Source organism: Nymphalis io, chromosome 30 (assembly GCF_905147045.1).
Source record: "Nymphalis io chromosome 30, ilAglIoxx1.1, whole genome shotgun sequence".
Taxonomy (NCBI): Eukaryota; Metazoa; Arthropoda; class Insecta; order Lepidoptera; family Nymphalidae; genus Nymphalis; species Nymphalis io.
The window spans coordinates 1,133,423-1,160,411 of record NC_065917.1 but is presented as its reverse complement, the minus strand read 5'-3'; the positions used below and the strand labels follow the sequence as shown (position 1 = coordinate 1,160,411).

Below are 26,989 nucleotides of genomic sequence, written 5' to 3'. Positions count from 1 at the left end.
TAAATATAATTGAATTATTATTTATGCTGTATGGTACATAGTTTTTTATAATCTATATAAAAAAGTCTTAAAATAAAAAAATAGCTATTTGTATTATTTCCTTGTAACGTTAACAAAATTCCAATACAAAAACATTCTATACTGATAAGGTCTTTATTACCCTAAAAATTACAATTGTAAGGAAAGTTTTCTTCGAAAACATTTGTTTCAAAGTTGTAAATCAAACCAAATGAAAGATTTTAAGACCCTTGTGCCTTAAAACTGCCGCACAGCATTCACGAGAATTTCAACGTCTTAAATATTTTCTTTTAAACAAGGCTTATTTGCTTAAAGACTACCTGAATGCTGATTGTTAATATACAAGCTTTACATATTCAGTAACTATATATACTTTTAAGTCGAAATATTAATATTGCACATAATAGGATAGAGGGAATAACTTATATTATTATTTCACTTGGTAAATTACTTCTAAGTAAATTTGATAATTCTCTTCAATGTTTATCTATTTATATTGTTTTATATATCTAATAATTTCAATTATCTAACTATACTAATATCTAACCTGGTGGTGACCTGGTTTTGCCTGCGCGTCTGGAGGTATAGGTTTTAGTTAGCCTATGTGCTTTGTATTGTGATATTTGTAAATAACAATTAAATTATATACTTAAGGTACATATAAATAATCAATTAAAATGGCCGGTCGTTTATTTAAGCCCCGTCTTAAAGGTAATCTTCCTAAATTGACAAATTCTAATTTTCAACGGTCGTTATAAATTAAAATCTTCTATAAAATAGATTTAAAACAAATAGATTATTTTTTATAATGACTTAATAAATATAAATGTATTATTAGATAAGTATGTATATAATGCATTTTTTTATAAGTAATAATTTCTACCGTAATTTAAAACCAATCCTACCGAAATGGTAGAAAATTTTACGCACAGCGCTCTCGAATCAGGGGCGGCGGGATACAGAACCGGGACCGCTTGGGAACCGGGACAATTTGACATCACATTCAGTTGTGGCTCGACCGCGGAGCGAGAAACATCGTGGTTGGAACACTCTCCTTGTTATTAGACTGATTATTAATAATGGACTTGTGATTTGTGATTTACGTGTAAGTTTATTATTGTGTTTAAATTAAAATGTGGGGCGCAAACAGCAAGAGCTGTGAGAATAACTGCCAGTGTGCCGGGTATGTTATTTTAATCTTTTAAACTATACAAAGATGTAAACTTTAAAAATAAAGTTAATAGCTGCTTAAAACTATAAACAATTTTTACATTTTTATTTATTGTAATTAAGGGAAATAATTTAGTTTTTTTTTTTTATCATCATAACCTAAACATCATAAACCTTTTCGTAAACATATTTTTATTTTAAGTTACTTTTTATATTAAAAAAGTTTATTACAGTTCTACCATAAATTATATTTTTGTACTTAATTAAATGGATTCTTTTTTAACATAACTTCATAATTTTAGTTATAATATATATATATAAATTATGTTATAAAAACCACGACCTCACATGGTAACATCGATATAAACTTCTTAACTACGATACAATAAAGCCAATATAAAAACTAAACTAATGAAACCTATTTTTACACATTACATACGGAGAATTCCTTCGTACAGATTAGAAATCATTAGTTCCATATAGGTAAGGAATTTATAGCAGAAATTACTATAAAAAGACATTACGTCACTCAGACCTTGAGGACTTAGAAATAGTTTGATAACCTCCTTGGTCGGATGTGTATCTGTGACTTGTAAAAAAAAGTTGAAATGCGCGCGAAAGTTTCCATTTCATTAAAGCGAAAGTGAGAATCTAAATACTAAGTTTAAATATCGAACGAATTTAAAAGAACACGTTTAAGTAAAGTTTTTTAATTTATAAGTGAAATAAAAACGACAAAAGTCAACAAGTCCGACCAGAAGGATTTTTTATAATCTTTTAAATTCTAAAAATGAATGAGAAATCATATAAAAAAAGTGGACCAAAAAGTTTTATCTCGGACACGAATGTTATCGCATAATAGCTGATTTATGTTTATATTGCCGTCTCTTTCTAATCCGTGAAAGAATGCAGTGTGGGAGTGAGATATAGAATCAATTGGCGGGAAGTGAGTGTTGTCACGTAGGTACTTAATTTTGTAATTGTGCACGTTTTACGGGAGAATTATTAACAAATTTGTATTGTTTAAAAAAATATTTGTCTTGTATTTAAATAATAACATGTTATTAAATTATAAGATCTATCTAGATTTAATTATTAATTTGTTTATAATTCTGTACATGTTTTCATTGGTTAATCAGTTGATCACGTGACGTCGTTGTCTTGTCATTTCCGCACACTAAGACGAATTCGCTACCAATGAATCCATCAACTTACCCGTGTAACGCTACAAGTTCTCTGACATAAGTCGCTTAACCTTGAATATTAAATATTAAGACATAAAAGGCATTTATGGGAATTACGACATGGAGTTATCTTGATAAAATTGTAGAGCAGTACTTGGTATTGTTGTGTTCCGGTTTAAAGGGTGAGTGAGCCAGTGTAATTACAGGCATCTTAGTTCCCGAGGTTGGTGGCGCATTGGTGATGTAAGCAATGGTTAACATTTCTTACAATGCCAATGTCTATGGGCGTTCGCAACCACATACCATCAGGTGGCCCATATGCTCGTCCGCCTTCCAATTCTATAAAAAAAAAATCTAAGTCCAACTTAAACTTGCTTAGAAAGAAAAATTGTCTTAACTTTCTGGGTCAAAACTACTTCAGGTAAGGTAAGGATTTCTATCATTACCTATTTATATACATCAGGTTTATCTATCGTATAATCGTACTATTAATGCTTTATATACTTGTAAAAATACTCTGTAAATAAGCGATATATAAATGACACACAGGGCCGTTTATTCCTGTGACTGTTATAAGTTGCATTGATATACATAATTAGATATATATATTTATATTTAAATAAATTTACTTAATACGGATAGGATGGCAGGGGTACTGCCGACGATCCAGTCCAGAGATTGTTATACATCTATGGTACGAATATCTCTTGCCGGAAACTGGATAGACGCAAATCTATTTATAGTTTAAATAGAAATGACAACACTGTCCGTTGGGTACGGAACGAATGGCGGATTGAATTTTTTGATGATACTTATCACATTAATACATGAACTTGTAGCTTACTGGTGGTAGAGCTTTGTGCAAGCTCGTCTGGGTAGATATCACCCACTCATCAGATATTCTACCGCAAAACAGCAGTACTTGGTATTGTTGTGTTCCGGTTTGCAGGGTGAGTGAGCCAGTGTAATTACAGGCACAAGGGACATAAAATCTTAGTTCCCAAGGTTGGTGGCGCATTGGCTATGTAAGCGATGGTTGACATTTCTTACAATGTCTAAGGGCGTTTGGTGATCACTTACCATCAGGTGGCTCGTCTGCCTTCCTATTCTATAAAAAAAAAAGAAACGAATGGCGAATAGCGATTTTTTGATGATACTTATCACATTAATACACGAACTTGTAGTAAGCAGTGTAAAAAATTAAAGAAATTGATAAGATTGTTACACTAAAGCGTCCTCGTTATGATAATGACAAGTACGGGAGATAAACTCATTACTTAATCTTTCAAATCTTCTATTCTATACGCTTATCACCTAGTTGGCTGTTTACTTAAAACCATCTCGTTCTGCCATCACTGATTTGACATTCGAAAGAAGAAGACAGCTATGCTTATCCAATCACCCGCTAAACAACGTTTATAAACACCGTAAATGTATATATATGTATATAACAATTAATATGTTCGTTATATACTTTTATATGCAGTGCATTATGAATGAGTTCATAGCACAGCTATAAAAAGTTTCGAAAGTAGATATTAATTATAGAAACCAACGAATTTTTTTTTTATATTTACATAAAGTAATATATAAATTTGTTTATTCTATATTAAAAAAAAAACGAATTTTGACGTAACTATTATAACAAAAATGGAACGTTAAAATATTTTAAAACATATCGTGACGTCATAAAAATTGACATTCCATATTCGTTGAATGAATTTACGTCATAAAACGGCTGATGAATTAATAATGGGTAAATGCATTCATGACTGGCAACACACTCGACTAAATCATGAATGGACGGCCGTTTTGCATGTTAAATTTGTTCATTAACGGAATTTAGATTTTATGACACGGTAAAAGAGCTCAAAATCGAAATTTTCATTTTAAAGCATGCTTAGAACATTATAAGACTGCAGTTTTTTTATGGACTTATTGATATAAAGCGGTCACTTTGATAAATTATTTTATTATTGCGTCTTATCTCAGTATCGAGTCAAGGCTTATGGGGTTAGCTTTTAAAGTCGCGGTTTCGCATCCGCTTGACATAATTATCAGTCATCTTGTCGAGATATTTTTTTTTCATAGGGACACGCCAATGGGCCACCTGATAGTAAGTGGTCGACCGCGGAGTGGTGAGTGGTGGGGGGGGGTACGGAAGGCGTTGGCGCTGTAAGAAATATTACGTAAGGGATGGCCTTCGAATCGTCAATTTGTCCCCAACCTTGGACATTAAGATGTTATGTTCCTCGTGCCTGTAGTTACACTGACTCAACCGAATATCTTATGAGTGGATGGGTGGTCCCTACCCAGACGGGCTTGCACGAAGCCCTACCACCCAGTAAAAGCCTGGTTGGTATACATCCAGCGAGTCCATGATGACAGCTATTATGATCTAGTAATTACTATCCCCATTGTTGATCTGATTCAAATTAAAAGAGGTACTAGTAGATTCTTACCGCTAGACGGCTTTCTGCAACGGTAGTTGTTTGTTTAGTACCCGGTAGTACTACACTACTTATACGATAAAACTTCCCAATATGCATTGCAGGATAGATCGCTTCATTACTCTAACATTTTAAATACGTTCCTTATTAAGTACTTCCAGAAATAAATAACGATAGCGCGATTTAAAATACAACTAGCGCCATCTAGTAGCGAAAAGGAAAATTCAAATGATATTTGACATATTGTCATGTGATCTCGAGTAGTTGAAGTATTGATACTCAAAAGTAGATTTGTTATAAAGTTTACTTGAATCAATGTAATTGATTTGATTTGTAAGGTTCTAAATCTAGATCTAGATTCTAAAGTCTCTTTCGTCGCCATTTGTGCCTTCTTTATCAGCTCTACCGAGTCGTTGATATTCTTGCCGGTTTTTAGTAGAATCTACATACTGAATCGGTCTTAAAAATCATCTTTAAATAACAAAAAATATATTTATACAAGTTGGATAGACTTGGTGACTTTCAGGCGAGTGTAGTTATTACGCGTGAATATTAACCGATGATCGTGGTTTCGAGCCCGTTCAAGCACCGCTGAATTTTCATGTGCTTAATTTGTGTTTATAATTCATCTCGTGCTTGACGGCGAAGGAAAACATCGTGAGGAAACCTGCATGTGTCTAATTTCATTCTAAATTCTGCCACATGTGTATTCTACCAATCCGCATTGGAGCAACGTGGTGGAATAAGCTCCAAACCTTCTCCTCAAAAGGGAGAGGAGTCCTTAGCCCAGCAGTGGGACATTAACAGGCTGTTACTGTTACTGTAGTAATTACAGGCACAAGGGATTTAACAGCTTAGATCGTCGGTGGTGCTTAGTAGAATTTATCTCAGACTCAATGTCTATTGGCTATTGTGACGTACCATCAGGTGGCTTGTTTGCTGGTACATTATATAAAAAAACCATAGACAAAAAAATGTAAATCATAGAGCTCTGTTTTGTTTTATGGATTCTGTGGTATCTCACAATGGACCCGTATCATGTTTGAAGTAACATAAAATTTAATAAAAAAAACGAACCTAGATCACATTTAATAATAACTCATAAGTCATTACCAATAAGGGTGTGAATCGCTTATATGCAATCCAATTGTTGGAATACATTTTTTTGTTTAGACCTACTTCAAGTGATTCTAAGTAAGGCGTTTTGTGGTTTATAAAAACTTAAGAATGAGATGTTACTTACGGAATACATGTATACGTTGCAGTTTGATCCGGTTGATACCGGCTTTGTCCAGTTGAATCTAGTTTTATTTCAAGACTAGGTGCGCCCGAGGCTTCGCACGCGTGGAATTCAGATGAGACTGTTAATTAAATGTAGCCTATCTTACTTCTGTATAGAGTATATTTCTGTGGTGAGAGAATTGTTAAAATCGGTTAAAAAGTGGTAGGTACCACCCACTCATAAGATATTCTACCGCAACACAGCAGTACTTGGTATTGTTGTGTTCCGGTTTGAAGGGTGACTGAGCCTGTGTGATTACAGGCACAAGGGACATAAAATCTTAGTTCCCAAGGTTGGTGGCGCATTGGTGATGTGAGCGATGGTTAACGTTTCTTACAATGCCAATGTCTATGGGCGTTTGCAACCACTTACCATCAGGTGGCCCATATGCTCGTCCGCCTTCCTATTCTATAAAAAAAAGTATCAGAGTTTATCAATTACAAACAAACAAATATTTCCTCGTTATAATATTAGTTTATAAAGGTTTGAAAAAGCTTATGAGCTGTTGGCTTTGCGGGCAAGTTATACTAGGCGCAGGACCAACGGCTTTACCTGCTTTTCGAGGCTCGATTGTGTACACACTGACAACTTCCTGGCTGCTGAACCCAGAAGTCAGAACCTCGCCATCTGCAGCCTACGAGACCGAGTCAGTTCGCCCCTCACCATGGATCCTCCATTGGTTATTAATAAACATGTGTATGACTCCGTTAAAATACGTTGTGCAGGTTAACGTAACGGCGCGTTACGCTTGACTCGGACCGGACTTCACCACGATTCAGTGCGGAGAAGGTTTTTATAGAATCGTTTTCAGTTAAGAAACGGATTATACTTACGGTTAAAAGTTTATTCATTTCTTTTTTTATGTTTTATGCAATTGAGTTCTTTATCTGTAACGATACGATTTGAGGTTGCTTATAATGTCATTATTTTACTTGTTTTTTTTTTTATTTAGGTTTTTTTAATGTAACAAAATTGTTTTCGATTTTAATAAGGTTCTTTTCGTGTAATGTTAAAAACAACTTCGATTTATTTCTGACGATGTTTGTTGTAAAAATATTTAATTATTACTATCATGTAATACAAAATATTTTATTATTTATCGTATTAAAAACATAACAACATATTTATCTTAAAAATTTTGTTCATTGGCTGTATATCGTAACACCAAGGTTACAAAATAATAAACAAAAAAAGCTTTCCCGCGCTCCTCACATAACTTAAACCGCAGATTACAAAAACTATATAAAAGGCGATGACCGCGTCGTTTGACCTTTGTTTATTTAATTTATATTTTAACTTAATTATAAGAAATTTATAAATTATGTAAAAGTGATAATTTTGTTATACTTTTTTACATAGTATATACGTACCGGCAAATTGGCTAATGCGCAACCAACCTTGGGAACTACACTAGCTCACTCACCCTTCAAACCGGTACACAATACCAAGTAGGTATTGCAGTTTCGCGGGAGAAAATTAAAAGAGTACGTGGTGGTGGGCTTTCACAAAGCACTACCCAATAACTACCCATAAATACCCAATAACTGCCTTTATCCTTATATATATACATACATGAACTTTAATAAAGACAGATTCAATGGTATAGTCATAATGAGGGTACAAACAAACAGATTTACATTCGCGTTTATAATATTAATCTGAGTATTATTTACTTATGATCAAATCTCAAAAACATTGGCATCACTTCCCGTTGTAACAATTGATATAAAAAATTTCGTAGCTGCGCTTGCGCACGATCGATGCTACCCCCGCAGTTCGTTCAACCCACCAGATGTTCACCCTCTGTAATTAATGTACGTAACTAGTGAACCGTTCCGGCTTTTACGTATTTAAAACATCCCATTATATATATATATATATATATATATATATATAAGAACAAACAAACAGACAAAATAGTAAAATATATTAAATGCTATAAAACTTTACAAGGTCGAACTTTTGTGTTTTTTGTTAAAACGAAATTTACATTTTAATATGTTTTTATTAATGAAAACGCTTTCAAGTTATTTAAAATTCATTAAACAATAACTATAAATAAGTCGATAATTTCGCAAATAACATAACCTTTTTAGATAGCGATACCATAAATAATGTTATCTCTAGAACAATAAAACGAAAATTGTCTATGCCCTATCGAAAAATGGCGCGTTTTATTAGGGTGGATTGACACCTGCCTAGTTGATTCGGGGTCGCTAAAATTCGGACGCAATTATGAACTTTAGATAAATATATTTATAGTTTAATTTCGTTTGCAATAATTATTATTTCTTGTTATTTTTTTTATATACCGTAACCGTACTCTGACTTATGATGTACATATTAACTCTATATGGTTACAATGCTATTTAATGAACATTTTCATGGTGAGGAATCCTGCTGGAACTATTTAACTTTAGCATTTCAATCGTGGGAGTAAAGATAAAAAATCATAGATTTGTTAATAGTCAATTATTAATATATTTATTGCCTGCCTCGTTGGTCTAGTGGCTTGATATAAGGTCGCAGACCCGGAGGTCCTGGGTTCAATTCCCAGGTCGGGCCAATAAAAAGTTATTGGGGTTTTTCTGTCTCGGAGTCTCGAAGTTGAAAGTGTGTACACTCCCGTGCCTCGGAAAGCACGTAAAGTCGTTAGTCCTGCGTCTGAACTCTTTCCGGTCGTGTCGGATTGCCGTCCCATCGGATTTTGAGAGTTAGGGAATAGAGAGTGCACCTGTGTTTGCGCACACACTCGTGCACTATAATATCTCCTGCGTAGTTGGCTAATCTCTCTTGAGATTGGCCGCCGTGGCCGAAATCAATCAATTACACACTACAAACAGCCCGCGATTAATATGTCTAACTACACTAAGCCGCGAGTTCATTAGTTATTCATTAATAACATCAAACTATACAGATTAATAATGTATAATTTGTTCTTGCGTCTAAGTTATGATACGAAAATTATCCTTAGCTTCCTCTTCAGACTGACATTAACATAATTGAATATAAATCCATATATGCGATAAGTCGATATTTTGGAAACTATACCGATTGACTTGAATTTTACCAGTCTCAGAATGGAGTCATTCGTGGTAGGGCTTTGTGCTCGTGTTGGTAGGTATTAAGCACTTATTATCTACCGCTAAACAGCAATGCTTAGTATTGTTGTGTTCCGGTTTGAAGCGTGCAACAAAGCATGGGAACATGACATCTTCGTTCCCAAAGTCGGTGGCGCATTGGGTGTAAGGGATGTCTATGGTGACTTAACATCAGGCGGCACATTTGCCAAACCATTTTTTTAAAACAGATTTAACGCAAATCCTATCCAAAATAAAATTTTCATTTTATGATATTTGAAACATATGTTTTTAACTAAATTAAATGGGTTATTTGCTACGAATCATACCCGTACGTAAGTCGGAACTTTTTAGTTAATAAATAAAATCTCTACAGTCCATAAAGAAACTGACAAAACGCGTCCAGCATCACTCTCATCTCGTGTAATCATCTTGTCGAAGGTTTTTTTTTACCTAAATTGCCCGGACGACGTAGCATTCCTACAAACCGCTTCGTCTATTCTCTTATTTTATCTGCATGTTACCCACGCACGCTGAATACAAGTGGGTAATGATTTTTTAATTTCACTTAAAGAATTTGGAAATAGCACAAATTTCTCATCATTTCTTGTGATATAATTTTTGTTAATCACGAAAAGCGAATCGATTTAACGTTATACAGACAACTGATAATTATTGTGATGCCAGTTTAGAAATGTGTAGCGTATTCCATAGACAGGAGTAGTGAGAAACGATCCTTATTACACATTCCACGCGATTCGCCACCAGCTCCGCTGTATCGTACACCACAAACACTTCTCGAACAATATATCTCTATATATAACACGACACTGCTACACTTAATGCTCGCGTCAGGGGGGGGGGGTAGGAGATTTAGGTATCCCTATATATGTCCCTTCATCCCAATTCGTTTGGTTTTTGCGTGAAAGTCTAACGAAAATCCCTTAGCACAATGTGTAATATAAAAATATTGATTTTGTCATATTAATAGTGCCCAGCGCCTTGGGTACAATGCCACAGGACAATCTTTTAGACGGCGTGTTTTTGCTATAAATTTGTAATGTGTATTTTTTTTTTTTTTTAATTTTAATTTTATATATTATAAAAATGACTGTACATAGTTTCCTTAGAAATATAATAAATTTTGTAATACATAGAATTAAATATATAAATATACAACTAGTAATTAAAATTATAGTAATAATAATAAAAAAGGGAATAAAATTAATCACAAAAATACATAATAATTATGCCAATCTATTTTTGTTTTTTATAGATTTGACACGATGTCCGATACAAGATTGGGTCCGTTTTTTATCACGGAAGTCACACTCCATGGCTTCCGATAAAAAGTTACTTACCAAGCATTACTCTACCGTAACGATTTACCGGTGATCACTCTCACCACCATTATCCCGCTTTCGTTTTCACTTACTATGTAGTTTAATATCGTCCAGTCACCCTGTTTCCAGTTAGGACGAGATTCTTTCAATTCGATCCAAGTGTCAATGAATATTCATTTGCGTGTATTTGGAGTTGATGCAGATCTCAAAACAAGCCCTATTTTATCGCTGGAAAAACGTTTCCCCCACGGGAATACCCACTATGTGGGGCTCGCGGTGTTGAAGGCGCCGAGTGCGCCCCGAACATTGGAATACCCAAAAAAACCAGCGGTACCCTTTCCGTCTTAACGAGGAGCGCCATGGTACACTTGCGTATGCTACCGTGACCTCAAAATAAGCCTTAGCCCAACAGTGGGACCACAGCATGGCTTTTAATATAAATGATACAATAAGATAGTCTATATTACTCTCTGATAATTAAGCTTTATAAAGGTGAAAGAATTTTTAAAATCGCTTCAGGAGATTATCCATTACAAACAAACATACAAAAAATCTAATGTTCTCTTTATAATATTCGTTTTGTTAATTATTTATTTCGTAAATCATATGTTATATTCGATCTCAATGTTGAATAGCCAAGATCATAAAATTTCAAGTTACCACCGGAAATTAAATATACCGAGATGAACTTGTATAAAACTCGTTAGTTTGTGATAATGAAAAAAAAAAATATATATAAATTAATATTGTATATGCCATGCTATGAGATTTAATATATTTTTTCTTTATATATTAATATATTTCTTAGTACTTAGTAACAGCCTGTTAATGTCCCACTGCTGGGCTAAGGCCTCCTCTCCCTTTTGAAGAGAAGGTTTTGGAGCTTATTCCACCACGGTGCTCCAATGCGGATTGGTAGAATACACAAGTAGCAGAATTTCAATGAAATTAGACACATGCAGGTTTCACCGTCAAGCACGAGATGAATTATAATCACAAATTAAGCACATGAAAATAAAGTGGTGCCTCCCGGGTTTGAACTCACGATCATCGGTTAAGTTCGCGTTCTAACCACTAGGCCATTTCGGCTTCATTAATATGTTACTAACTGTAATTAATTATCTGTGCCAAGTAAATAAGATGTGTATTTCCTATTCGCTTATAACAGTCTATGAAGGTATAGTATATAACACCTGCACTTTAAAGTCGGTTCAAATGGAATGTAACTTTTAAGAGATCTATAAAACCGGTTCGAGGCGGTTCCAACCGAATCACTATATAAAAAAAAAAGTTATACAGCGTCACGTCCGTTCATAACGTCGGAAACTTCTATATACGGTAAAATAGTATATATTATAATACTTCTATATATCTGGACAAGTTGAATGTAGACTTAAAACATTATAATTTCTTTTAACGTGATAAGATAAGTGGTCACCACCGCTCATAGACATGGGAACCGTAAAAAATACCCACCCTTACATCGCCATTGCACCACCAATCTTGAGAACTCTTGTTATTTCTCTTGTATTGCTATATAGTAGAAAATCTGAGTAGCTATTGGTTTAGTTGGTATTGTTGTGTTCCGGTTTGAAGGGTGAGTGAGCCAGTGTAATTACAGGCACAAGGGACATAACATCTCAGTTCCCAAGGTTGGTGGCGCATTGGCTATAAGCGATGGTTGACATTTCTTACAATGTCAATGTCTAAGGGCGTTTGGTGACCACTTACCATCAGGTGGCCCATATGCTCGTCCACCTTCCTATTCTATAAAAAAAATTACATTAAATTACAACTATTATATAGTTAATACAAATCTCACAAATCAAGTTATTTTCTCGACCCATTTCTGGCAATTACACTAGAAAATGGACCTTCTGCCTTGCATATAACCAAACGGTCGCTACTGAGGATACAGGCAATTGACCCCACAACATTAGCGGGAGCTGTTCCAGGATGTTACATCACCAACGGTAACGTTTATAAAAGAATATTTCATTTTAAAATAGCGTCGGAATGTGTCGAGATGGCCTAGTGGTTAGAACGCGTGAATCTTAACCGATGATCGTGGGATCAAACCCGGGCAAGCACCACTGAATTTTCATGTGTTAAATTTGTGCTTGTAATTCATCTCGTACTTAGTGAAGGAAAACATCGTAAGGAAACCTGCATGTGTCTAATTTCATTGAAATTCTGCCACGTGTATTCTACCAACCCGCATTGGAGCAGCGTGGTGGAATAAGCTCCAAACTTTCTCCTCAAAAGGGAGAAGAGGCCTTAGCCCAGCAGTGGGACATTAACAGGCTGTTACTGTAAAGTGTGTTTGAAGATATATAAATATATGTGTATATACTAGCTTAGGATTTATCTGAAATCCCTTCTTAGTGAGCGTCTACGCCGGAAAAGTAACTGGCAAATTTCAATTCTATCGGCCATTAATAAGGCGTTACTACTCAATGAAAGGTTATATGGTTGACTAAGTTGATGGTGGGGTTAGGTGGTCGGTATAAAAAAGCCAATGTCCGTCCTTGGGATTCAAACTTGCTTCATACCAAATTTCGTCGAAATCGGTTCAGTGTTTTAGTTGTGAAGGCTTAAGACAGTTACTTCCGTATTTATAACATTAGTATATACTTGATTTAAAAGAGAAATACTAATATTTAATTATAATAATAATATTCTGATATATTATTCACACACGGCCATCTGATCCCAAACTAAGCAGAGCTCGTGCTATGGAAACCAGACAACTGATGTACTACATATACTACTTTTCTTTTGTAAATACATACTTATATAGATAACTACACCCAGACTCAGGACAAACAGACATGTTCATGCACACAAATGTCTGTCCTGGGTGGGAATCGAACCACAACCTTCAGCGTGATAGGCAAGTATCCAACCACACCAACCGGCTCGTCAATTGTTAGAAAAACAGTAGTAACAAATCATCTTGCCGGTTATTTTTTATATAATCTTTTTTAAATATTGACAGTTCATTGATTAGTAATACCTTTGTGAATCTAAAGTAGATTTAATAAAATTAAGTTTTTTTTTTAAATTTAAAAAATACGTCTTAAAAAGTCTTAGTTGAATCTAATGATAACGAAAAAGACCGAAGTTTCTATATAATTATATATATGTTTATATATCCTGTACGAACAAAACGAAAACTACTCCGAGCTCTTTCATTTATGTAATTCTGTACACTATATTAGTTTTTTTTATCTGTGGCACTTAGGATCTTTATTTAATCTGGATTTTAATGTTTAGTTTTTTTTTAAATGATTACATCACCGATATCACTGTCTGTAATGCTACGCTTCGATCCTAACGGTTGAAAATTTGAATTTCGAACGGGATAGGTTTTCGTAAGTCAAACGTGTAAATAGAAAGTTCCGGATGTTTTTCAAACATTGCGCAAGTGTCATCTTGTTCAAGATGGCCGTTAGTGATTAGAGAAGTAAAAGGTTTTTATATTTAAACAAACCTTCGACGACGATAAATTTTCGTTACTTGCAACATTTGTAGCTAAACAAATTAAAAGTGGAATGTAGGAGCAACGTTTTGTATGTAACGTTTTTGTGCCTCGTTTTTGACGCTATCAGTTTAACTTTTTATAGCTGTAATTATTATTACAATATAATCGAGTTATATTTTCTTCATATATATAACACATATATATAACTTTTCGAATTGAAGCTAATATATTAAAATATCTAACTTTAATAAACAAATGCAATTATAATAACAATAAAACCTTTACAAAAATCGCCTTTTTTAAATCACTTAAAAATATTAAGAAAAATATTTTTTTAATTTCCTAACATTTAAGCCTTTCGTTTGCGGCCTTTGCTCAATTATCGTTTTAGATTATGACATCCTTACATCGCATAGACAGCTGTTGACAATTATAATCTTCAATTAAAGTTAATTTTGATTCCGTAGAAGTCTTTATGTTCATATGGTCGCTAGGCGTAAATTGAAATACATATTTTTTTATTATTAAAAATTACGTTACAGAGAAACGGCCAAATTGGCGTAATTTTGAAATAATACAATAATTATAATAAAAAAAATAATTCGTTTTTCAGACAATATAAGTTTAACTAAGTTTTTTTTTTTCAATATTTCTTCTTGTGGTTGGGAATGGTGTGTTCTGTAATTGGTTATATATAATCTGTTTTAAGTGAATGTAAAGCGTGTTCTACATGTATGTTTGTGCAACTGTTGGAAATCTAAAAAATAATAATATTTAATTAAAATTATTACATTTGAATTGGTGTGTGTTCATATCGAGTTTCTTACCGGTTCTCAATAGAATCTTAATGCTCCAGGGGTAAGAACAATCGCTAATTTTCAAGTGCTTAATTCGTGTTCCCTATTCATCTTATATCTCATGGATAAACGTACTGTATCAGCTAGGTGGATAAGTTCTTGCAATATGTATACTATAATTGAATCAAAAACCATTACTATCAAAGTACATATCAAAGTTAATACATTAGAATTCTAGATTAAAAATAATGCTAGGTCCATATCTGGTAAAACGGACATTTAGAATCGTATCAAGTCCCACTTCCTCATTAAGCAACCATATTTAGTTCTCAGAGGAATCTAGAGACTACCCTATAAGACGCAGATAGCTTTTTTTATGAACACATTCTTTATTTAATATATGTGGGATAATTTGTCCGTATGTACGTACAGTGTCTATGGTAAAGCTTGGTAGGGTACCACCCACCCGTCAGATATTCTACCGCCAAACAGCAATACTCAGTACAAGCACCAGGGACATAACTTACTAAAACCATTTAAACCATTTATTTTTGCTACACGCATACATTACATAGATTATACAGAAGAAAAATAAATTAAATTAAAGAATACAGTGTAGGTAGCAAGGGGTTCATCTCAGTATAAGCTGTGCTAATGCACAGCACTGATTTTCAGCTGGCCCCTGACTATTGGGTAAGCATAAACAAATGCGCGCACACGAAAATAAATAAATGAAATTATAAGAACAAAAAACTAAAACTAAGAAGCCCTTATCCTTGAGAGAAAAAAAACCATATTACACAAAAAGAAAAACATCACAAGGAACTTAGACATAAGATTTAATTAATTAATAAACTACCAATTGTCTATGTAAGGAATGGCTAATATATCTTACAGTGCTATTGTCTATGGGCGGGGGTTAATACTATCAGGTAATAATAATAAGCGTGTAAATATATATGATAATATTATGCCTAACCGATAAAACTACTGAACTATGTATGTTACATATAAGACGCAGCGTACTTCGGAGGCTTTAGTATATAATCTTAATATATAAGTTGATGCGCTTTGTAATTTCACCCGCTCTTATTTGGACTATTTACGTGATATTGCAACATTTTCATGAACTTATTTATCTACTTATGTGTCTATATATAAATAAATCGCTATTTCCCTTGATCACTTACGCATTTCATTCGTTTTTTTTAAGTTTGCTGACACTTTATTGGAGGTTCTTATAGAAAGGAATATTAAGGAAATTGCGTAAATTGGAAAAAAAATAACGCCTGTTTTTAAATTAATTAATATTCCAGTACAAATTGAATATTCATAGCTAAGACTGACTTCTCTCTGGCCAGCTGGTATATATATATGCAGTATATTATACACAGTAAATATGATTGGGGAATAATTACAAGCAACATCATGGTCCGAGATGTATCAATCAGTTGCGTGGGAGAGCTACGAGTTAGAAAAAGACGGCCGAGCGACCGTTGAAGCCAGTTTTGTCGTTTTCTTTTTTTTTTTTAAACCATAGAGCCAGTTTTTTTCTAAAGATCCTATTCTCGCTCGCGTCTCGAATTTTTATCTAAGGTTATATAATTTATTCAAAGGAAAGTTCATGTGAGGTTATTCTGACAGTTTTTTTTTTATAAATTTTAGGTTTGGAATCTTAATTTTTGAATCGTTTTTTTTTTCATTCATATTTCGCTTAATAATCATAACGATATTTGTTTATATCAATTATATTGTCAATTCGAATTCCAAATTATTTGAAACGGAATCAATTTTTTTTTGTCATACAAAGGCGAATATGTACATAACTTAAGTGTAACAGTTTTAAATAAAATAAATCCTAATACAAGACCGTAAACCCGGCGTTGTTTAAACTTGTTAATCAGAGGAAGCTGCAATCACTTAACAAGTACGCTCACGTGGAAGTGCTTTGAAAATTATATTTTATTATCTATGTCGAACTGTTACATCCTTATTATGGGGTTTTTTAATGACTTGTTTTAAATAAGTCCCATAAGCTAAGTGGATTGAACATAACGAAGGTTGCTGGTTCAAATCCACACCAATTTATTATAAATTTACTTGTATTTATATCCGGTTGGGATAAAACTCTGATACGTTTTTAGCTGGTAAGTTATTTGCCCAGGCGTGGGACATTTCTGGGCCGTTAATAAGTTAGTATTCATGTCCATATTTTATTTATATTTTGTTAGGAACTCCAAGAAGGAATACCCATCACAAGCTCACATTACACGAGTTATACGTCTATGTGCTCCTTCAATTATAGGAAACCACAGCATCCATCTTATATAACTAAGTAACAGCTAATTAAATAAATAAGAAAATTCTAATTAAAAACATTACAAATTTAAATTAATAAACGATAAATTGATATTATATGAACTAGCTATGCCATCGCCAGCTGCCAGCCAGCATACACCCAGCATAGTTTATTACATTATATGCTTAAACACAATCAAAGTGACTAATGCTGCGAGCTTACGGCTCATTAAACAAGTGTAAACAGTAACTTAATCTATACTTAGACAAAGCAAACACAGGTTCTCGTTGTACTGTTTATTCAATGTTATCACAAATAAACTAATGAGCTTAAGTTGTGGCACTTAACATAAGTACATGATTTTAATGGGGTAACTTTAACTTAACTTGTGACTAAAATTTATTTGTGAAACAAAAAATTAAAACAGGTATTCTGTACTCTAAAACGTTATCTACCTTTATGCTAAATTTATCTAAATTAGCTCAGCTATTTGGACGTGGTGATGAAAGAAATATTACAAAATGTGTACTTGGTGCTAGGGCTTTGTGCAAGCCCCTGAGTAGTACCATCCACTCGTCATTTATTCTACCGCTGAACAGTAAAATTTTGTATTGTTGTGTTCTTTGAAGTGACCCAGTAACAGAACGTAACATAGTTCCCAAGGTTAACCCTTTGACCATGTAAGGGATGGTGTAATATTTCTTACTTCACATAGCATCAAATTCATTTGCCTCGCTGCTTATTTCAACTTAAAAAAAGAACTAAACAACTAGTTGACTTTGAATCATTGCTCAGCTGTGGGATTCCCCACCTGCATTGCCCACCAATTCCCACGAAACATAGAAATACATATCCGTCGTCCATATTTCGACTTTCGTCTTCACCTGGTCGAAAAAATTAAAGAAATCCATATCATTCAGATTGAAATCAAAATCATCAAATGAAGAACAGTTGCACAATTTCAAAATTAGAACACCCCAATATCGATATAAAAAAAATATTACAAATCCGAATCGAACGTGGTCCATTTTCAAACTGGCCATCTGCTTGAGAAACCCACAGATAATAATTCGTTATACAATAAACTCACGGTGAGACGTTTTAAACCCTATGCTACTTCCGTAAAAAAAAAATAACAATAAACAAGAGATGATCTAAATTCGCATGGGAATTTGCGCCCTATTGTTTGACAGGTCGTGACCCTAGGGCTCCGACTTGTATTACGGCCATTGAATACTGACAGTTCTCAAGGTTTTTTTTTTTCGGTGTCGCGAATATATCCTCTACCAGCCATCGAACTGAGGCGCCTGTAGTTACATACACTGTCTTACTCACCCTTCAAATCGAAACAACAATACTGAGTATTGCTATTTATATGTAGAATATCTGATGAGTGGGTGGTACCCACCCAGATGGGCTTGCACAGACTACCCCCAGGTTCCTTATGAGAATTTACTTGAATAAAGTCAAAGTTGATTTTGTATTGAATGTGATGATTCTTTTAAATTATTTAGGCCATTACTGGAGACGGTAGATTCCGAAGCAATAAGGTGTCAGGCACATAGGATTGTGGACTAGCTCGGGCAGTTCACACCTCAAATACCCTATTCCAATTGATGGAGTAAAAATGAACAAACCTTATATTTACAAATACCACGCAATTCGCCACCAGCTCCGCTGTATCGTACACCACAAACAGTTCTCGATCAATATATCTCTATGTACAACACGACACTGTTACACTCGACTTTTTATATACACTTTAGTTTTACTTACAGTAACAGCCTTTGAATAACTCCCTCCCTCCCTCTGTAAATCCCTTTTGAGGAGAAGGTTTGGAGCTTATTCCACCACGCTGCTCCAATGCGGTTTGGTAGAATTCACATGGGCAGAATTTCAATGAAATTAGACATACAGGTTTCCTCACGATGTTTTCCTTCACCGTCAAGCACGAGATGAATTATAATCACAAATTAAGCACATGAAAATTCAGCGGTGCTTTCCCGGATTTGAACCCACGATCGTCGGGTAAGATTCACGCGTTCTAACCACTATGCCATTTCGGTTTTACTTAAAAAATTCTAATGAATATCACAGATTCAAGATCTCGACAAGCGATATCGCGCCAATTTAATGTCAAAGTTTTTTATCTGTCTTTGTTCTTCCTGTGGTTGGAATAGGCTGTATATATTGCTGTATGGCGGTAGTACATCTCCTGTACTTTACCATACTTCTATAGGAGAAGGCATCTCGTATTTTGTTCCAATTAACATAATCTATTAATAAAGAATAATAATATTACAAAACAGTATAATTCATTCGATGTTAACCCGAACCGTGAGAAACGACCATAGACAAATCGTATTTTTTTATTAGCATATATTTAAATATATTTCGCTAATTCCTTGATGCCTGAATGGAATTAAAAAACTCGATCTTCGACTTTTTTTGTTTAGAAAAAAAAAACGATGACGTAACAAACATGTATGTAAAATTATTGTTTGTTGGGTGAAGATGTTATCTAATTTATTTTTTTCTTTTTGCCATACGAATGTCATGAATGAATTGATAATTTTATCTCTTACTTTCAATCATTTTCTATTCGTGCAGTTCAGGAAAACATCGTGAGGAAACCTGCATGTGTCTAATTTCATTGAAACTCTGCCACTTTGTATCCTAAAAATATGTCTCCTAATAGATTCATCATATAAATTTGTGCTGTCATTTTGAATATATAACGCAAAATGTCATTCATTCATAGCGTGATGTCATCAGAAAATTAAAATGGCGTTTTTATTTTGTTTTAAGTAACAGCCTGTGAATGTCCCACAGCTGGGCTAAGGCCTCCTCTCCATTTCGAAAAGAAGGTTTGGGATTATCCACCACGCTGCTCCAGTGCGGTTTACATTGGCGCAGTGTGGAGAGGAGGCGTTAGCCCAGCAGTGGGACTTTAACAGGCTGTTACTGTTATCCGAATCCGAAACAGCCTGTGAATGTCCCACTGCTGGGCTAAAGGCCTCCTCTCCTCATTTTGAGGAGAAGGTTTTGGAGCTTATTCCACCACGCTGCTCCAATGCGGGTTGGTGGAATACACATGTGGCAGAATTTCAGTGAAATTAGACACATGCAGGTTTCCTCACGATGTTTTCCTTCACCGTAAAGCACGAGATGAATTATAATCACAAATTAAGCACATGAAAATTCAGTGGTGCTTGCCCGGGTTTGAACCCACGATCATCGGTTAAGATTCACGCGTTCTTACCACTGGGCCATCTCGGCTTATACTTGTTATATAATTGTATATGTTACTGTTATAATAAATACATAATAGTGACGATCGCGTCCACCATTATTAGTCTATAGTTAAGGAAAAATAAACAGGCTACTCATATCCTAAATACATATCATAATAATAAGTCTAACGGTTTTCCGTTAGTTAATTATACTTTGTTATGTTCGTGATAAGAATTTTTGCATTTACTGATAAGGATGAATGCGAATTGCACAAAAAAAAATACATTATTGTTTTATTGTAATGGCAATTCTCATCGAATTGCCAGATCTGCGACACTATCTTGACCTCATATATTTTACATTATATATAAAGCTTATGTGTCTTGAGAGTTATTTTAAATTTTCATACAACAGCTGAAATATTAAATATAATATTAAATATCGTATACGTTCGAAATGTCTATTAAATAAATGCCTTTTTTATTTTAATTAAAATTAATTATGTATAATAAAATTAACGCAATAGTACTTGTCCTAAAGCCTATTGTGGAATCAGTGCCTTTTTGTAATTTGATAATTTAAAAAAGAAACATGTCAATTAGACGTTTCAACATTTTTTCGCTCCAATATTGTACCCGTGACGTCATTAACGGTTTCGTCTAAACTCTAAATCTCTTTGAATCTTGAATCTAATGTTCTTTGAATTTTGAATGACGTACGACTATGAACCTAATTACTTGCATGATAAAGTTAAATTTTAATTAAAGTGATTTATGTCGCCATTTTTGCTTGCTCTAATATTTCAAAATAAACGCTTAATTAAAGCAATTGCTATCAAAATGGGTCGGTGTTAGATCGGTTTATCGGTGTGTATGTAGGTCATTACAATGACGATACGTTCAGCTTCTAATAATATAAACACACATCGTTAAACAAACAAAACGCTTACAGTTATTAAAATTCTAATTGTTTTTTTTGGGATTGACAATTCTATACATTTGCTGAATATAAAAAAAAACTTTACACATGTACACATTCCAAAGTACCTTTGCCTTTTCAAAAAAAAAAAAATCTGTCAAAATTTGTTGCAACGAAAATTTTACAATATTAATACGATAATAATAAAAAAACTAAGTGAAGTAATATAGCTACATAGCATAATTAATTACCAATGTATAACTCAAATATTTATTAATAGATTTCTTTGTTTTTTAAATGAACGGCCAATTGTGTCAGGGACTTGTAACTAATCATTCGAACAATATTCTTATCTCATAACGGTCGTTTCGACTCTATGACGCATACGTGCAATTTAGACTTTTTATATTTTTTATTGCTTTAGATTCTGCTCTTTTGGCAGACAATAATTCTGCCATATAGAAAAAAATATATCAAATTTTATCTCTTTATAATAATGATAAATAAACTTTAGTATTAATTAAAAACAGCTTAAAATATTACAACTGAAATTTGCCGAAGACAAAAACTTATCGCGCAGATCTTAAAGAGCAATTTGGAAAAATAAAACGCTCCATTAGCAAAATGGCGGCTCCTTTGTCAGTTCTGAAAATTTAACAGCAAAAATGTGAGTTGATTTACGGCGGTCTAGCGAAAGTAACTTAACAGAAATTGTTTATAAAACAAAACTTATTGTCTATTATGTATTTTAATTAACAAAGGACATTCTTTAAGAAATACCAACTCTCATTTCTGTACATTATACCGTACCGTAACCGTAACAGCCTGTGAATGTCCCACTGCTGGGCTAAAGGCCTCCTCTCCTCTTTTTGATGAGAAGGTTTGGAGCTTATTCCACCACGCTGCTCCAATGCGGGTTGGTAGAATTCACATGTGGCAGAATTTCAGTGAAATTAGACACATGCAGGTTTCCTCACGATGTTTTCCTTCACCGTAAAGCACGAGATGAATTATAATCACAAATTAAGCACATGAAAATTCAGTGGTGCTTGCCCGGGTTTGAACCCACGATCATCGGTTAAGATTCACGCGTTCTTACCACTGGGCCATCTCGGCTTTTTTTATAAAACAAACAAAATCTACTATTTCTATTAACATTGTGAGCGAAAGCCTAGTGCTTAGAACACGTAATTTGTAAAGATGGCGGGTATTAACAACTGTATTTTCATGTTCCATTTATGCTCATAATACTTTGATTTATAGACATTGGAGTATGAATTAAGGATACCTTTTCAAGAGTTGATTTTTCCAGAAGTAACACATAAATAGATCAGTTTTCGCCCGCTGGTTAGGGGTTAGATACAAAAAGTTCTATACAAGATATAAGGGTTCAAGCTTCCTTCATTCTTATTTCATAAAAAGAACAGACACACTTTACTTTCGCTTTCATATTAGTATATTTTGTCCGTGCAAAAGTTTATATAAAAATTAACATAAAACTTTATCTTTATGCTTTATTATAATAATTAATATTTAAATAATTTTCCGTCTATTGTTTACATAGTGGCTTATGTGTAACGTCTATGGTTTGTTTAATTATTATTAATTGAATACATTTTGCAAGCTGTATTTGGATGGTTTTAAAAACAATTGATCGTGGCTGAAAACACGTATGCCTTTTCCGAGAGGTAAGAATAAAAAATAATTGAAAAAAGTACTCAATTAAATCGTATTAGTCCTTCAAGTGTGGTCTGTTTTTTTCACACATCTGAGAGCGTTCGAAATTCAAATCCGTTCCGTTCGAAAACCGTTCAAACACGTGCAGCTAACGATAATCGGAAAAGGTTTTTTATCGTGCACATTTTCTTGCATCACTTTAAATATTAGATTGTTTAAAAAAAAAACTAATTAGTCACGTGTTAAAATACTTATTCCTGTTGAGATTAAAAGAAAACGTTTTCTTTATATAAGTATTCACGGCCTTTTATAAGCGTTTAATTAAACACTGATTTCTCTCTTTCTTTCATTATTGATTTGACATTAGAAAGAAGAAGACACAGCGTTGTTTAACTGATCTCCTATACGCTATGAAGGTTTTTTGGAATGTAAACTTTAAGGGTATTGTATCATTACGGACTCGGTACGTGCAACTAGTATAACCATCGCTGCACATTATAAAACAAAATCTTCTAGCCGCGTCTGTTTGTACGCGATAAACTCAAAAACTATCAAACAGGTTTTCATACGGTTTTCACCAATAAACGAAGCAAGTCACGATGAAGGTTCACGTGTATAATTAATTAACATTTTATGTAAATTGGCTGAAATATGATTGTTAAAGATTTTGGAAAAAATGACATGGCAACTAGAGCTTTACTTATGCCGTAATCCAATAGATTAACATTTTATCTAAAGTTCTAGACCAATTCAACACTTGCTAAGCTGAGACACCAGCAGTAACAATATGACGGGCCGTTGGCGTGGTTGGTAGCTTGCCTTTCACGCCGAAGGTTGTGGGTTCGATTCCCACCCAGGACAGACATTTGTGTGCATGAATCTGAGTCTGAGTCTGGGTATAATTATCTATATAAGTATGCATTTACAAAAGAAAAGTAGTATATGTAGTATATCAGTTGTCTGGTTTCATAGTACGAGTTCTGCTTAGTTTGGGATCAGATGGCCGTGTGTGAATAATGTCCCCGGACATTTATTCATTTAATATATGAAAATTATTTTATAATGGCGATCGTCAAACTGAAAAAGAGACCAAGTATTCACGGTCTCTGTAACGTTTTAGCTTAATTACAATTAATATTATTTGTATATTTCTGCCACCGACCTCCCTTAGTCCCTCCCGCGTTGAACATATGGCCGCCGTGCGCAGCGAGACATGAAATTTGTCCAATGAATATTCTTAAAACAATGTCGGTTACTAACGCTCGACATATGTTTAGATGATATTGCAACGACTTCTGTTCAATCCATAGACAATTTTTTTTTTTTTATTTAATATCGCATATAGCTTAACATTCTGGACTTTCGGTCCTAATTACTCTTCTTTCACAGCCAATCTAATGTAGTCTCATTCAACTTCATCAAAATCGGTCCAGCCGCTTAGAATCATAACAGGATTACAAGCAAAAAATTAAAAAAAAAATTAAAAACTTCAAAAGATAATTGCCTAATGTTTATCTACGAGATAAGCAGATAAAGAAATACCTCCATAGTACTCATTCATTCATTCACTCATTCAACCTTCAATATTCTCAAGCGGAAGCGGTAACAGGATTCAAGCTCTGCTTGTTTAGACCCTCCGTATCGTCTTACGCTAGCCGTCACCGCAAAACTGTCACCGTCCACTTGTTACACTGCACGGGTGTACACACATCCGCAACTTTACAAACCACGCAATAATGGTTTTTCTTCACCAAATATCTGATAATCATTTATTGTTAAAGTAATCAAGCCGAGATGGCATAGTGGTTAGTGAATGTGGACCTAAACAGATGATCGTGGGTTCAAAATCCACACAAGCACCACTGAATTTTCATGTGCTTAATTTGTGTTTATAATTCATCTCGTGCTTGACGGTGAAGGATGTCACATGTGTATTCCACCAACCCGCATTGGACCAGCTTGGTGGACGCTACAAACCATCTCCTCAAAAAAAGAGAGGCGGCCTTAGTCCAGTAGTGAGACATTCACAGGCTGTTACTTCACAACTTACTATTCAAACTTGCTTTATAACAAATTTCATCAAAATCGATTCAGTGGCTTTGCTTTGAGAGCGTAACAGACAAAGTAACTTTTGAATTTAATATTTTTTGTATATATGTTTATTTGTTTGTCTACAAACCATCATTACGTGAGGGTTAGAGAAAAGGACATAAGATAACCTCTCCTTCCCACAAAGCTAACTAGTATAGAAAAAAAAAAGTAATCGTTCTAAAACAGAAAAGTTTGGTCAATTAATAAATACAAGCAGTTTGTAAATTATTGCTCTTAATTCAGAATTGAAGAAATAAAACGAAGCGCTTTCTATTAATATACATCGCCAAATTACGAATTGTTTTTTTTTTCATTGACAGTTTTTTTGACTACGCGCCGGATACGGAAGCACGTGCGTACCGGATAATGAACGAACATCCCATTCAATTTCATTCTTTTATCTTTCAGAAATCAATTCGTTTAAACATTGCTAAAAAAGAGTTAAATATCCGAGGATTTCAAAATTAGAAATTCCATGAAGCAAACGCTAATGTATTACCATAAACAAGCTATATTTTTAAACGGACGTTACAACGACGGTACACCATACAGCCGAGACCGTTACTGATCGATACGAGTAATGCTGGCGTATTGTGTTTATGTCGAGGGTGGTTACAGATTTAGATTGTTTTGATTACTATATTTTTTATATGAACAAAATAATGTTTATTATTGCATAGAGGAATTATGGATTTGTACCTTTGTCTATAATTTTTATGGAAAAAAAATTGAAATTGGTGGTTAATTTTTTTTTTTGTTTTAAAATGTGGCAAAAGCACATTACGCGAAACACGACAAATGTTGTTTATAGCCTTATCTTATCAAACGGAAAGCATCTGCCGTTCCCCCTAGTTCCGATGGAGGTCAATGTTCGCGAAAAAAACGCCTGACGCCTTCCAAGACGCAAAGGTGCTATATGTACCAATTACGCGCCAGCTGCCACAGCTGCGTTCGAGATTCAAATTCACTTGTCGTCAACCATTGTTACAAACCACGGTTATAATTTTGTAATCGAATATATACATTATTGCTATAATTTTAGGGGTGCGAATGCTATGGATGTGCGGCAGCTGTGTGGCACGCGCCAAGACGTTAACTTTGACCTGGCTTTGTCAGATAACGGTGATGCTACCGTTGCATCATATTGTTCGTTAAGAAATTTATGTTAGATTGTTTATTTTTTGAGATTTTGATCTTGGAAAGAATTTTGAATTGCGAAGTTATTGTTTAAAAATTTTGATTCTTTTATAACACATTATATAAATATAATAAATATTATATTTTAAATATTTATTATTTTAGTTTTACGAAAAGTTTCAATAGGTTTTTTTTTAAATGTCTTATTAAATACTTTAAGACAATATAAAAGTATTGTATTTAGATAATAAATATATTAACAAATAGCAAGGCACGTGCCGTTTAAGATTACATTCCTTTTTAAATAAATCCGCCCACCTGAAAGGACTCAATTGTTATTTACTCCCCCAACCATAGACACGTGTGTTTTGACACAGGGCAACATTATACTTACGTCAATGTCATTAGAGGTTATTATTCGGTACAATGTAAACAGCCGGCTGTTTCGTGCGCGTGCGCAGTGTAAAGTGTAAGAAAATAATAGTTTTGTTACTATTTATATATCGATTCGATTGTTACGAACCGTTTTTGTATTGAAGTTGAAAATGTAGTTTATAACCGGTTTTAACCGGTAAAATTATGATTTAAAACGCATCTGGTAAACTGATGGCAAGTGGTCACGACCACACAGACTGACACGGTATCGTACCGTACCACCCACATATACCGCATTCAACCGCCAAAAGGCAATTAGTAATGGTGTATTTGCCACTGCCTCGAGTGTGACTGCCTCGTTGGTCTAGTGGCGTGATGTAAGGCCGCAGACCCGGTGATCCTGGGTTCAATTCCCAGGTCGGGCCAATAAAAATTATTGGGTTTTTCTGT

The 26,989-nt window shown here is 34.1% G+C and overlaps 1 protein-coding gene across 2 annotated transcripts in view; it reads left to right on the top strand.

The window, feature by feature from the left end:
• Nucleotides 1-1,038: 1,038 nt before the first annotated feature.
• LOC126779925 (M-phase inducer phosphatase 3-like) overlaps nucleotides 1,039-26,989 on the top strand; it is a 36,655-nt gene continuing 10,704 nt past the window's right edge. Inside the window, exon 1 of one of the 2 annotated variants that reach the window (XM_050504120.1) lies at nucleotides 1,039-1,201. In XM_050504120.1, coding sequence (XP_050360077.1) covers nucleotides 1,152-1,201 — 50 coding nt within the window. In that variant the 5' untranslated portion in view covers nucleotides 1,039-1,151. Of the gene's footprint in view, nucleotides 1,202-2,011; nucleotides 2,149-26,989 lie in introns of those variants that run through there. The other variant, XM_050504122.1, reaches the window with a different exon arrangement.